This window comes from Mustela putorius, unplaced genomic scaffold (genome assembly GCF_011764305.1).
Source record: "Mustela putorius furo isolate JIRA1106 unplaced genomic scaffold, ASM1176430v1.1 tig00004068_pilon_pilon_pilon, whole genome shotgun sequence".
Classification (NCBI taxonomy): Eukaryota; Metazoa; Chordata; class Mammalia; order Carnivora; family Mustelidae; genus Mustela; species Mustela putorius.
The window spans coordinates 418,960-434,265 of record NW_025422199.1 but is presented as its reverse complement, the minus strand read 5'-3'; the positions used below and the strand labels follow the sequence as shown (position 1 = coordinate 434,265).

The 15,306-nt window shown below is 42.3% G+C and overlaps 1 protein-coding gene and 1 long non-coding RNA gene across 5 annotated transcripts in view; one reads left to right on the top strand and one right to left on the bottom strand.

The window, feature by feature from the left end:
- FAM120C (family with sequence similarity 120C) overlaps window positions 1-9,599 on the bottom strand; it is a 125,471-nt gene extending 115,872 nt beyond the window's left edge. For 2 of the 4 annotated variants that reach the window (XM_004780587.3, XM_045072778.1), the window contains exon 1: window positions 8,789-9,597. In XM_004780587.3, the coding sequence (XP_004780644.1) occupies window positions 8,789-9,481 (693 nt within the window). In that variant the 5' untranslated portion in view covers window positions 9,482-9,597. Of the gene's footprint in view, window positions 1-282; window positions 571-8,788 lie in introns of those variants that run through there. The other 2 variants (XM_004780588.3, XM_045072779.1) reach the window with 2 other exon arrangements.
- Window positions 9,384-14,724, top strand: LOC123389900. The gene is made up of 3 exons (XR_006604581.1): window positions 9,384-9,522; window positions 9,795-9,849; window positions 14,507-14,724. It is a non-coding gene; the product is annotated as an uncharacterized LOC123389900 (long non-coding RNA).
- Window positions 14,725-15,306: the final 582 nt, after the last annotated feature.

Sequence of the window (15,306 nt, the reverse complement as noted above, 5' to 3'; positions counted from 1 at the left end):
AAAATGAAATAATAAATTACCCAAGATCCAACTAATGACCTGAATCCAAGTCTCTGGACTTCAACTCATTTGCTCTTTTCACTAGAGCACAAATCCCTTGTCACTGAATTAGAAGAAAAAATTATGATTTTTAAATATGTGACCTTCTTGTATATTTTTTTGTCAATTTTCATAGATGTGGGTACAATAAATATTTCATGCTTACCAAAACTACTATAAAAAAGTACAAGCACAGCAATCAATGGTGTTTTCATTATCTATGTAACAAATTACCCCCAAAACTTAGTGGCTTAATAAAACATTTATTATCTCATAGTATCTGTGGGCATGGCTTAACTGGGTCCTCTGGCTCAGGCTGCAATCTGGGTATTAGCAGGTCTGCAGTCATCTCAAGGCTCAACTGGGGAAGATCCGCTTCCAAGCTCATTCACTTGGCTGTTGGCAGGATTCAGTTTCTTGCAGGTTGTTGGACTGAGGGCCTCAGTTCCTCACTGGCTGTTAGTTGGAGGCTGCCCTCAGTTTCTTGTCATGTGGGCCTCTCCATAGGGCAGTTCACAACATGGCAGCTTGCTTCATCAGAGTGATCAAGCAAGAAAAGCCAGAGAGAGAAAAAGAGAGTGCAAACAAGATGGAAGTCACAGGTTTTTTTTTATAACCTCATCTTGAAAGTGACATCTGATCACTGCTTCAGTCTGCTCATTAGAAACTAGTCACTAGGGGGGCGTCTGGGTGGCTTAGTCAGTTAAGCATCTGCCTTCAACTCAGGTCATGATCCCAGGGTCCTGGGAAGGAGCCCCACATTGGGGTCCCTGCTCTGTGGGGAGTCTGCTTCCCCCCCTCCCTATGTTCCACCCCCCACCCCGCTCATGCTCTCTGTCTTCAATAATTTGTTTTTTTTTAAGAAACAGGTCATTAGGTCCAGCACACGCACAAGGAATAGGGGGTGATAACACAAGAATGTGAATACCAGGAGGTGGGGAACATTGGGAGCCATTGTTAGAAGTTTGCTATCATGAATGGCAAGAGGCACTTGGTCACTGTGTCAGGGAGACACCATGGAACAGTAGAGATTCCAATAAATGAAGACCATGTGGCTAAACAAAAGGGTGCAATCAATGTTGCCAAAGGATCTGATATTTCACAAGTGGTTGGAAAGTCAGACTTTTCTGTAACATTTCACAATTTTTAAAATACTGGCAACAAATTCTCATTTTTTAAAAAAGAAATGTATTCATATAATACAAGTTAAATAGAGGGAAGTGAAAAATTATTCGACTAGATGATGTCTTAATATTCAGTCCAAACCTGCTGCTTGATTTCAGATTCTGATAAACACTACTGGTCAACAAAAATCAATGAAGTTCTTTTAAGAAATATGTAGGCCTATCAGCTGCCAGTCTGCCATCTTTTCCATAACCTTTCTAATTTCCCTCATGGTACAGGTAAAAGGGCAAGGGTTTTGGTGTCTGGTATGCATATCCTGTTTCTGCCACTTCCATTGACCATGTTACTGGGCCTATGACAAGGGTCAGAGAAATGATCCTAAGGGCTCATACTATATTTTTGCACTTGTCTCCCCTACCAGACAACACTGTCCTGGAGAGAGACAGAGAGAGAATCTCCCTGACATCAACACTTCCTTATCTCACTTCCCTGTTTCATTTTCCTCCATAGCACTTACTATACTACCTAAAACACTATGTATTCTTTTTATCTTGTTTATTGTTTATCCTCCCCATTAGAATGTAAAGTTCATAAGATCACAAATCCATTTTGTTCACTACTTTATCTTCACAATCTTGAACTGTGCCTGGCATACAGCAGAAGCCCAATAAATACTCGTTGACTGAATGAATTCCATTGTTCATAGTACTTAGATACAGGGTCTCCCACAAAGTAGATGCTCAAAAAGTGTTACTTGAAGTGAAAACCACTCACTGTCCTGGTAAGACCAATGCGGTGAAATGACGCCAGAGAATGGCAGGCAGATCATGAAGGACCCTGCATGCCATGCCATGTTAATCTTAAAGCATGAAAGTAAAATGAAACTTGTTCAACTTAATTGGCATATAAGATACTTTGTGCGAATAGCTGCTGGCATTTATATAGTGTTTACTATGTGCCAGGTAATGTTATGAGCACTAATGTTAAATCATTTAAGACTTAAAACGAAGTGTGTGATGCAGGTACTATTACTACCCTTATCTTCCAGATGAGGAAACGAAGGCACAGAGAGGTTGACTTGCTTAAGTCTACTATCTTCTAGTAGATAGAAGAACAAGGATTTAGACCCACACAGTCTGGTTCCAAGTTCTATGCTCTTAGCCATTATGCTACTAAATATAAGAAACTAAATATAAGAAACATGTTCTGAAAAAGTTTAATTTAAAATGCACCTATACGGTTTTACAGTATGTTAAAGATGAAGGATTTTGGTGTCAAAAATATTTAGGTTTGTATCTTGGCTCAATCATGTTCTAGCAATGCAACCTCAGGCCAGTAGCTATGCTGAGTCTGTTTTTATTTTAGCCATAAAGATGGAGATTAATACATATCCTGAGTGGTGGTTATGAGGATTAAATGGCATAATGAATCTATAGAAGGTATCCAGCCCATGTGGTTGCCATTATTACTACCACCAAGAGGGACTTTATTCTATAAATATATTGCTAAGCAGCTACCAAACTTAGTTAACAGAGTTTTGTAATTCCATTTGGAATTTAAGTTGACTTACATGGAATTAATATATAACATCATGAAACACTGATTCTAAATTCTTCCTTATCTGACCTTTAAAGCTCTCAGTAGTCAGTCAATCAACTACAATCTCACTCTCTCCCAAAAACCATTATTATATACAATGTGTCAAGCCCTGGAAGCAAATCCCTGCCCTCTTGGAATTCAATTAAAAAAGAATTATATACAAACTCTAGGTTATAAAATAAGTAAGTTTTGGGGATGTAATGTACCACATGGGAAAAAAAAGAAAGAATTACATGTGATATGAAAATACTATGAAAGAGAAAAAATGAGAGGTTAAAGAACATTTGGGCAGCATATCATTCATGTTGGCTGGGAAAGATGCATAGTGATAATTTTTAAACAATCTGCAAGAATTTTCTATGTAAGGGTGAGAGTAACATAGGCAAAGCACTAGGTGAGCACACCGTAAGCCTAGGAAACTAAAAAGTTGAGGATGGTTGGGACACTCCAATGGCTGGAACAGGTGTGGGCAGAGGTAAGCACCAAATAAAACTGGATAGAGTTTGGAATCAGACTGTAAAAGGCCCTGTCTGCCATGCTGAGAAGTATGGACTTGGGAGAGTAGGCAAAAAGCAGCCAGTGGGTATCTTTGAGCATACAACGAAGTCAGCTTTGGTCTTCAGGATGGTATCCCTGACAGCAATGGTTAAGAGGGACTATAGTCCAGAAAATGGTAGAGAAAAAGTTAAGCTATTTCCATGGTTCAGATAAGAAATGATGCAGCTTGGAATAAGGCAATGGGAGTGGAACTGGCTGGATGCTGGAGACATTTCTGAGACAGAATTGACAGGACCAGGTAACCAACTGAATATGGGAAGTGACAGGAGAGTAAAGAATTAAAGACTCCATCATCTCTGGCTTGAAATAGATAAAAGACAATGTTCAAACAAAAAGAGAATACTGGGAATATAACAAGTCCTCAGGGAAAATAATATTTTTAAGGTTAAAAGACCTATAACACATTGAGTAGTAGAGCTGAAAAGGTATGTCAAAAGTTCATGAGGCAGTTTGGGTGTAGAGAAAGAGCTACAGGAATCATCAAGATTCAGCTAATAATTAAAACCATAATAATGGTAAGATTGCTCAGGAAATGAATATAGAAGAATATGACTAGGACAGAAGCCTTGAGAGCACTGAGGCTTAAGAAAGGAGGCGAAGGAGAAGGAGCAACTTAGGACAAGAGAAAGAACTTGAGACTTATACAGAGAATGAGAAGTGTGCAGCATTATGAAATCCAAGGAAGGCAATTCAAAGAAAGGATGGCTCGATAGTGTCAATTATCTCAAAAGACCAAAAAATGTTAAGAGTGGAAATGGATGTGGCAGCGTGAGAATGGTGACATCAGATATCAAGCGGCAACGGGCTAGAGAATGGGAATTAATACAGTCTTCTTTGTTCATGAATAATGGTTAAAAGGGAAGAATGGGATAAGAATAATGGCTTAAGGGAATGACAAAGTAAAGGCAAGTTTTTGTTGTTTAAATGTTACTTGTTTATGCTGTAAGTGCAAGAACCAGAGGGAGAGACTTAAAATTCAAAAAAGGAAAGAGACTGCTGTGACTCACTCACTTGGCACTTAGCTTACTCATGTGCTTTAGTAGTACTGTACAATTTAGCAATGCTGGCACAAACTAAGTGCTCAACAAGTTGACTTCTTATTGTTTTTCTTCATGTATTTATGCATCTTATCTGGTCAATAAAAGTGTACAATCTTACACAAGAATATACAAAAAGAAGGAAACAGTGTGGTGGAATTGTGGAAAGGGACTTTGAGCAACACAGACCCAGAACAAGAACATTTATCCAGCACTTAGCAGTATACAGACCAAAGAAAAATCATTTCACCTCTTTGTACCTCAGTTATTCAACTGTTAAAAATGGGAAGGATACTGTGCATTTGCAAGCTTGTAAGGGATAAATGAGATATTTAAAAAGTACTTTATGTACAACTTGGTGCTCAAGTAGTAGTAATAATAATTATTATAATCATTTTTCCTACCATTAGAGCACCTAGAAGTGTCCCTGACCTTTCAGAATGTGTCTATGACTAAGGGTAAATAAATAACCCAGAAGTACAGCAGCCATTGCTCTATTGTATTTCAGAGAATGAAAGCATAAAATGTCATCAGCTTTTGGTCAGACTTTTCAAAACTTTGATCATTCTTGTACCACCAACATGATTTCTGCCACATCCAAGTACTGCAACTTAATGCTCTTCTTTAAATCAACTCGTTTTTAATGGTCCCATTCTAAAGAATTATAACTGTGAAGTGGTGGGTTTGATGTTTTCTTTTTTTTCTAATGTACATTAACTATTAAAACAAAACACTCATCCCCAGAACCACCCGTGTCATCTCCCAAACTACAATCTAAAACTGCTTTTGGCTGCTCTACTTTTCAGACCCTTAAGAAGAGAACAGGCTAGGGGCACCTGGGTGGCTCAAAGGGTTAAGCCTCTGCCTTCGGCTCAGGTCATGAACTCAGGGTCCTGGGATTGAGCCCCACATCAGGCTCTCTGCTCGGCGGGGAGCCTGCTTCCCTTCCTCTCTCTCTGCCTGCCTCTCTGCCTACTTGTGATCTCTCTCTCTGTCCAATAAATAAATAAAATCTTAAAAAAAAAAAAGAGAGAGAGAACAGGCTAGCAACTGGTCAGTTTACTTAATTTTCCTGCCATTAACTTTTGGCACTACAAAGGTTTGCAGAACATACTAAAGAAACCAACCAAATGACAAAGTTTATGCCAATAATATACGCTGAATCTTCTCATGGGAAGTCTTACATTGTCTAAAGCTAAACGGACAACCTAGCAATTTATCTTTTATTTAATCCATCAACCTTTATTTTCTCAATTACAAATGAAAATGAGATTAGGAATAAAGCCCAATTTTGTGGCCTAGGCTGAAGAACAAAACCAAGGGGAGGAAAAATAAAGTAGTGGGTTTTGTTCTGAAGCACTTAGCAGTTCAGTTGAAAGAAATGTAGCCATGCAGATCACCCAAAGTGAAAAACTGCTATCTTCAAGATAGTGGAACACTCCTCTATATAGGCAAACCATGATCAGTTATCAACCAATACTTTTTAAATCTGTACTATAAACCAAGAAGCTCTCCTTCACTCCAACAATAAAAATCACCAACCAGAACCAGGAAAGAGAACTTCATTCACTGAGAACAACTACAGATACTTCACAAATATGATTTTGGAGCCAGTCTTAAATCCACTATATTAAGACCCACACTACACATTTTCTAAAAGTTACTCCCTACAATCCACTCTCTTAGAGTTATTGACCTATTCATTCAGGGGTAAAAAAACTGTATCCTAAACCTAAAATATTCAGGACATTATGGAAAATATGAAAAGATCAAAGAATCTGTTTACAATCTAGCATAGGGAATAAAATTTATATATTCCTCAAATGGTTGTTCTCAGGACCGTTGGGAATTTTTCCCCCAATATTGTATTATGAAAAATTTAATAGGAAAAGTTGAAATTTTGCAGTGAGCACACAAACACCCACCACTGAGATTCTACTATTTTCACTCTACTTGGTTTATCAATCCATCTTATTAGGATGAACTACTGGGATTAAAAATGAGACTGTGTAAAAGAGAATTTTGGTATGCCATAGTAAGGCTGCTTCTCAAAACTTTTGATTGATAGAGTGCATGAACAAAGTTTGGAAACCACAAATCCACACTCAGTGTTTAACTCTCCTGCCAACCTACAATCAAAATCCATTCAGATCTCATGGCTGGCCATTTATATTTCCACATCCTTGTCCACTACTTGAACTATATCCTTCCTCAGCCCAATCTGTGAAGCCTTTCCCAACTTTCAAACCCTCCTTCAAAATTAACCATGCCCCCTGGAGGGGGGCATGGTTAAGTACTGAGATGTTTGAGATAGCTCTTTACTAAAATAAGGCATATTTTTCATCAATTGCAATTGGCTCACAGTATCTACAACTTGGTTTTGTCTTTTACTAAATTGACCTCCATAAGTACTGAGATTCCCTTTTTTACGTGTGAATCCTCAGCAACAGGCATAGTACCTAGCCTATAGCAAGCAATAAATGAATATAAATAAATGACTCAGACATGTCTTTACCAGGAACCAGGGAAGATTTTAGGGGAGTATGGGAAGGATCTAATAATCACATTGGCACTTTAGATTTGTCTTAGAGCACTGTTGTTAAGATCACGAGCTCTGGAGTCAGACTGCCCCGGCATGAATCCTGGAATTTCAGCTCTGCCGTTTATTGCTGGGTGACTTTGGGCAACTTTCTAAACCTCCTGTGCCTTACTTTCTTATTTGGAAAACAGGGATAATACTGCCTCACAGGTTATTGTGAGGATCAAATGAAATAATTTTGTTGTTACCGCACACAGATTAGCGCCTGGCACATATAGTCAGTCACTGTCACCAGCAACCAGGTTAATAGTGACACCGAGGTCAAAAGTCCTTAAAGCTTGGGTGGCAGCAATGAAAACAAAGTAAAAAGAATCCTTATGAATGAACAATCTATTGAAAAATGTTCATTCAGGAAGGCAAACAAATGAATGTTCTATTTTTTTTTTGCTACTTTGTATGTTTGAGATAGCTCTTTACTAAAAATTTTGTTATTAAAAACAGCTATAATCTATCCAATCCAGACACAGATTTGATGATGTGCACAAGTTCTAGCATGAATGGACTGTAGTCACAAACTCTATGACCACTGCAAGCTTCTTGATGCAGGTCTTCCAGTCTCTCAGATGAGATTTTTTTCCTCCACATTACTCCACCCAGGACCATTTCTTTATGATTCTCACAATTCCCTATCCTGTCTTCCAATTGTGACCACATACCCAAGAGCCTTGGTTGGAAAATGGGTTTGAGGTTTTGTCCTACCCAACCCTGTACTACTGTTTCTTCTTCCTGCCCACTTCCTTTACTTCTCAAGCCTTGCTATTCTCCACACGTAAGAACTTGAAACCTAAGAGTATGGGAAAGCAACAGAGCCAACAGGAATGGTGCCAAGAACTGGGGAAGGCTGCCAAGCTCTTCTCTAGGCCCCATATGCAGTGACCAACTACATGCAGTTTGGATTTAACTACCCATTGGGCCTCACGTGCTTGATATTCCTTTTTGCTCATGTTCATTCTCTTTCTCCCACTTAAAGTAGCCCTCCCAAACCCATAACCCATTCAAATCCAATCCATCCCTGAAGAACTAGAGATCCATCTTCTTCAAGAAGTCTCCCCTGACCCTTTTAGCCCATAGATAAACCCTCCCACACACAGATTTTGTATTACAGTCTGTACCATAAAGCATAATCACATACACACTTATACCATTAAATATATTTCATGTTTATATATTTGGTTTTCCAAGGGCAGGAAACCATGTTTCACAGTCCCTTAAACCCCTCACTCTCAGTGGTCTAACACTTGTTGAACAGTGACTGAATCAGTGGGTTTTTTTTTTTTAATTTGTTTTAGTTAAGGCAGGAGGAGCTAGAGGCATGTTGAAATGAAAAAGCCTGAATGAACAGATGGGTAAAAAAAAAAAAAACAAAAAACAAAAAACGCACAGGGTCAAAATGGGGGGGGGAAGTTGTATAAAAAAAGTATTCCATTATCTGCTTAACTGATTTGTTGCCAGGTTGGAAAGAGACATACGTAAGAGAGATGCCAAGTAGAGAATTGTGGAAAAAGGCATGTCAGCTTGAGGTAAAAGACAGCAGGAGAAAGATGGGATCACAAAAGAAATTTGGCTAAAACCCAGAGACAGGCCACTGGATAAATGAAGGTAAGGGGAGTTACTGGGATGACATGGGTAGATGTGGTTGTGTTGGTGAGCGAACCAGTAGGGGGGGGTATGAAAGGGTGGGTAGATGGATAAAATGATAAAGGTTAGGCAAGTGAATTAGCTGATTAGGCGGTGAGTAGATGGGGGACAGGTTAGCGGGTGGGTGGTTAGGTGTTTAGCTGGGAGGGAATAGGTGTGGGGCATATTATTTAAGATCCGGCCCCTCCCTCACCTTGACCCGGAAACGGATGAGTGCTAGCCTCACGCAGTGGCTCAGGCAGGCCGGTGGCAGGAACCAGGCCCGTGGAGGAGGGGTGCCCTTGTTGCCCACGTGTCCCACGATCAGTTGCGCTGTCTGCCGTTCGGCCTGGCACCGACGGCCCCATTCGGCCAGCCGGTCCTTTCCCAGGCCCCCGGGGAACATGACCACCAGCTCCAGGCCGTCGCCGCCGGGATAGGCACAAGCCTGGCATAGCGCTGACAAGTAGCCCAGCATGGCGTTCCATTGGCCGCCACACACCCAGTCCGTCTGGTAGCCACCATAAAGCCGCGGAAGCGCCGAGCCCGCGTCCACAAGCACCCGGGCCCCGGGCAGCGGAGGGGGCGGCGGCGGCAGCGGCGGGTGCAGCCCAGGGTGCGCTTGGCCGTGGTGGTGGAAGTGGTGAGCGGGGTGATGGTGCCGAGTCGGCCCCGCGCCCCCGGAGTAGGCACCCAAGGCAGCGGGCGGGAGCGGCGGTTGCAGAGGCGCGGAGCCCCTGGTGGCGCGTGGAGCCCCGGGCGCTAGTGCTGCCGTAGGCGGCAGCTGACGATGCTGGTGCTGTTGCTGCTGGCGCGAGACCGTGCGCGCGAGTTTGAGGAGGTCCACGGGCACCACGGCCCCGGGACAGCGCTTCTCCAGGAACTCTTGGAAGCCCTGTACGCCCATGCTTCGTCGGTGGGCAGACAAGACAGCGGCTGCGCGAGCAGGTTAGGCGGCGATCTGGGCGCGAAGCTGGGGGCGGGCGCGTGCGCACTCCGCGGGGGGCGAGGGGGCGGGCAAAGGATTCCCGAGGGGAGGGGTGAGCGAGCGAGGGGATGAGGGCGGGGTGGGGAGGAGACCACAGATCGGATTTGGGTGGGGAGAAGGGGTAAGGCCGACCCGATTTAGGAGAGGCTGGGAGGATAAAAGCAATGGCAGGGTCTACTGACTTCTTTCTCTACCCCCCCCCCTCACCGGCCGCTCTTCATCGCTTCAAAAGGGGTGAAGCTTCTTCCTTCCACCTTCGGGAGCCATGTTGTCTCGTCTTCTCTATGGTACACGCTTTCCAGCTACGGGAGGGGGAGCGGGGCAGGGCGGAGGGGCATCCTGGGAGTTGTAGTCTTCTTTATGGCCTCAGGGTGCAGTCCAGGAACAAGATTACCACCTCTTTCTGTCCTAGCGCTCACAGGATCCAAGATGGCGGGGAATGATATGTGTTTAGGATTTGCACTCCAATTCCCTCTATCCGCCGAGTTGCTTCAGGATATTTACCGCCTTTCCCAGGAAAAGGAGTTTGGGGGGAGAAGTGATGCATCATGGGAAAGGAAATAGCGTGGATTAATTGAGATCAGCTAAACAACGCTAAAATTCGCTAGGAGGGAGCGTTTTCCTTTGGGGGGTATAATATGCGTAGTTTTTAATGAATGAGATGGGACATATGAAATTTAAGTGCTAACCAACATTTCTGTAGTAACCCACGTAACTTTTAACACCGTAATTCTTCGAAGAGTTGTTGACCCCAATTTATGAGTGGTGAAATCGACATTATTTGCCCAACCCAATGCAGAGACAAAATGAAATTGAGTATCACTTTTTTTTTCAGAAAGTTTTTGGTCAGGGAATAAGTACCAACACAGATTAAACTGCAAGTTGTACCTTTCCACTATTCACTGAGCTACAGCATCGTATAGTTAGGATCTTTGTTTCCAAATCTCACTGTGAATCTGTCAGGGAGCTCTTGCAGAGTAATTGCAAGGGCTACAATTGCAGATGTACAGAATTTTAGAAAAAAAAATAGATTTTCAGCTTCTCAGTTGATTCTGAGGTAGCAGTAACTGGCTTTTAGGGCCCACTCTTTTAGCGGGAGGAGGGCAGAAAACAAGATCTGTTTTATAATGATAAGTAGTAGCCATATCTGGCTTGGAACATAATGAAAGATGGGAGGTAATAGCAGGCAGAGTTAGAATGCAGAAGTGCAGAACCCAAGAGTAGTCAAGATGAATGAAGTTTGAGAACAGTCTAGTAGGATTCAAAAGCTGAAAATGCTTCAAACTCCATAAAGGAATTTATCATAAAAGAACAAGACAGAACAAGCTAGACTGGCAAGGAATAAATAGATGGTGAAGCAGTGCACACAGATAACTCTTGAAAACAAGCAGTGAAAGGAGAGCACAGTGGCTTGAAGGGATGAAAGATGGAAAGAATAGAGGTTTTCTAGTACAGTAAACACCTATTGGATTGTCTCTCAACCCTCATTTTCTGAGAATTGACCCTCCTACCATTGACAGAGTTACAGCAAAAACTGCCATGTTCTTATAACCATAGCTGAATGGTACAAAGGCAGGCAAATAATCCAAGCTGGGTCAATTAGAATCTCATTCCCTGGGGACGCCTGGGTGGCTCAGTGGGTTAAAGCCTCTGCCTTCGGCTCAGGTCATGATCCCGGGATCCTGGGATCAAGCCCTGCATCGGGCTCTATGCTCAGCGGGGATCCTGCTTTCCCACCACCCCGCCTGCCTCTCTGCCTACTTGTGGTCTCCATCTGTCAAATAAATAAACTCTTTAAAGAAAAAAAAGAATCTCATTCCCTAGAAAATTGGAATTGGGCCAGAGATCAGTTTTTCTCTAAACATAAAACTTGGAAGCTGTCAGCAGTTTTACCACAGAGGGACAGAAGTAAAATATACTGGTCTATAGAAAGGGAAGAAAAATGCAGATTCCCAGCACAGAAATGAGAGATAGTCTTCATGTTTAAGTTCCAGGTTCTTTATCATTCCTGAAGCATTTTTGGTCTTGTGAGGCAACCCTATATCCTTACTATTACTATTTTTCAGGCAGAATTGGGTTAGAAACTACTTATGACAAAACAAAAACACATATACACACAAAAAGAACACCCTTCGGAGTGCCTGGGTGGCTCAGTGGGTTAAAGCCTCTGCCTTCGGCCCAGGTCATGATCCCAGGGTGGTGGGATCGAGCCCCGCATCGGGCTCTCTGCTCAGCAGGGAGCCTGCTTCCTCTTCTCTCTCTGCCTGCCTCTCTGCCTACTTGTGATCTCTGCCTGACAAATAAATAAATAAAATCTTTTTAAATAAATAAAGAAAGAAAGAACACCCTTCATGAACTGATATGGGAAATGGAGTGTGACAACTTACAGACCCTAAAATCTGGAACTGGCAGAGACTGGAGATCTCCCACATCAGTTAACGAGAAGTTGGCATTCTGTGGTATTTGGCAGTGAAGCAGTTGCTCATTGCTCTTGGGACTCAAAACAGAGCAGCCCTTCTGCCTGTATCAAGAAATGTGCAATTGCTGAGTGTTCAATTTTTGTGGGCTTTGCTGACTTAGAGCAGTAGAACTCTCTCATGTCAAATGTTTCACTGATTAGGAAATTGCCATCTAGGTAATTGGAATGAGGTTATCTGTATAAGCCTTATGGATTCCTTGTTTTCGAAATCCCCCAAGTGTGATGATGTCTCCCTCTGTAAATGCATTCAGCTGGAATGCAAGGAAGAGAGGATAGTTGTAACACACCCAAAGAAGATTAGAAAAGAGGGATGGGGTGGCTGGGTTGCTCAGTCAGTTAAGCGCCAGACTCTTCATTTTGGCTCAGGCTGTGATTTCAGGGTCATGGGATCAAGCCCCGTGTTGGGCTGGGTGCTCAGTACAGAGTCTGCTTCTCCCTCTCCTACACTCTCACTCTCATAAATAAAATCTTTAGAGACACAGAGAAAGACACCTCATAGCTTTGAACTCAGCCTATTATCATCTACCTAGGCTCTGAACTGGAGACCTTGAGCCGAATCATTAGGTAGAGCGCTAAGAGATAGAACCTGCAACATGATGAGCCAGGTTATTCCCTTTAGTAGATCTGAAGATTCGAAGAGAATACTTTGACAAGATTTTTAGATCTTGTCTAGATCTTGGACTTGTTATTAGCATTCTGAGTCCCCTCAAATGAAATCCACAGGCAGTCAAATGAATTTTGAGGAAGTTGTCTCACCAGAAAATCTTTTATCTAGTGGATAGGGACCGTAAACAGTGATTTTCAAAGTATGGTTCCTGGACCAGCACATCAGCATCACCTACAAACTCAGAAATTCTCAGACCTCACCTCAGACCTGTAGAATCAGAAACTCTGTGAGAGGGGCCAGCAATCTGTGTTTTAAGTAATATCAAAGATAAAACTGGACATTAGTTAAAGCAGTGAAAGCTGGGTGAAGAGGGCACTTGTGATGAACACTGGGTGTTATATGTAAGTGACGAATCACTAAATTCTACTCCTGAAACCAATTTTACCATATATGTTAACTAGAATTTAAATAAAAACTTGAAATAAAATTTTAAAAAAAGGCAGCGAGAACAGATTTTATTCTGTAACCAGTAGGGGAAAAAGCTGGGCTCTGTTCCCACTTGTGCAGAGGTGACTGGGTGTTTTAAAGGGAGGATGAGGGAGGACAGAGAAAGACGGGGCAGGGGCTCAAGTAGAGTCAGGGAAGTGAAAAAATTACAAAAAGTGGGTAAGAGTGCAAAAGCGATTAGGCGAGGTAGGTCTGCTAGCTGGCAATTATCAAAGTTAGGGTGCTATTCCAACAGAGACTTCAAGATAGAGGCTCTAGCCTTCCTGATGATTACATTTCAAAGGAACGGCGCTCAGGTCCTTAAGAAATAGCTTTCTGAGCTGTAAGAGATACATAACACATCTCAAGGGGGGAGGGGAAGAACTAACAATTGTAAGCCCTTTTTAGTAAATGCTCTAAAAAAGGGAAGTCAGGGTCCTATCTTTAAGTGTTGGCTAGAGCAACAGCCCTGAGCTTTCCAGATAGGAAATGGGTCATCCCAGGAACCAGCCTTAGGCTGCTAGAAGCCATACTAAGTTTGGTCAAGTCTCTTGGTGCAGGTGTTTGAAGGGAGTCAAGTCTCTTGGCGCAGGTGTTTGAAGGGAGTGTTTGTGTTGAGAAAAGTATTCACTGGTCTCTCCCCTCCAGGTGACTGGAATGCACTCTCAAGCATGAGAATCACTGCTCTTTTAGAACATGCCATAGGTCCAAGTACAGATGGTTAAGTGAGAAGGTGCATTAGTAAATTGACTCCCAAAAGGTTTTTTTTTAAATATTTTATTTATTTATTTGACAGAGAGATCACAAGTAGGCAGAGAGGCAGGCAGAGAAAGAGGAGGAAGCAGGCTCCCCGCCAAGCAGAGAGCCTGATGCGGGGCTCGATCCCAGGACCCTGAGATCATGACCTGAGCCTAAGGCAGAGGCTTTAACCCACTGAGCCACCCAGGTGCCCCCCCAAAAGTTTTTCTATGCCTGTAATTGATTTCCTTTATTCCTATCCGGGTGGAAAATGGTGCATACTTGGACCTGGTGGCTAATAATGGTTTATTATTTCCTAAAAGGTAAAACAGATTTTAATGGTGGTTAATCTATTTCTGTATTCCTCATGTTAGATCTATTGGTTGCAGTTAAGTTTACTAAAGGTTGCAGGATCAAAAGGAGCCATATTTAGGTTGTCACTGAAGTAGATGAGGAAGGGGCATGTCTATCCTATGCTGTTGCTTCTGGATGCAGAAGTTGCAAGTGACTTGCACTTAACCATGGATTCTGTTAGGTATGGGCATTTATGGAATTGTAGATATGGGGAAAATGGCATGTGTTTATGGGCAGTTAAGAGGAGTATAGGTAAACATCTGTTGTTTTGTCTTCCCAGCACCCCTTTTCTACCACCTTCTCTGCCTTATCCTCATGGTTGTAGCAGGAGCCATCCTTTATGTACCTTCACAGAGAATTTGGGACTGAGCTGGAGAAGAGTGAAAAATCCTGGCTGCATTCAACCATTTTATTTATATGTTCCTCAGGTCCATCTGCATTATCCCTGGGTTTTGTGAGACACCACCATCTTTATAATAAATTCCTCTTTTTGCTTAAGCTTGTTCAAATTGGATTTCTATTACTTGTACACAAGAGTCTTAACATACCTAATACAGGAGAAACTCGATGCTCAAAAGGCCAGAGAAAGTAGAGATAACAGAGGCCAAAGCCCTGAAAGCAGAAGGGGATAGTAGATGTCACAGAACAGTATTTAAGGTGCGTGCTTTGGAGCCAAGGTCTGGGTTCCAATATTAGTTCAACTCCTTATTAGCTATCTAACTTTAACAAGTTACTTAGCCTTTTGATCCCTACTGTATCTGTGAAATAGATATCATTAATATCTGTGTGATAGAATGTGAAATAGAAATCATTAATTCGTTCAACAGATTTGGTCCCTACTACATGCCAGGAATAAAGCTGGACACTGGGAGAAAGCAGTTTTTGGCAGCCGAGGAGATTAGAAAGGAGATGGATACTTACCTCAGAAGCTTATGGAGATTAAATGATGTAGAGTGCTTAGCATAATAAGTGGCACAGTACGCACCTAATTAATGTTCATTCTTATCATGAAGAGTGGAGAGAAGCATAAGGAGTATGCATGGAGAGTTCACACTGGACTCAATCTTCTGGAATCTTACA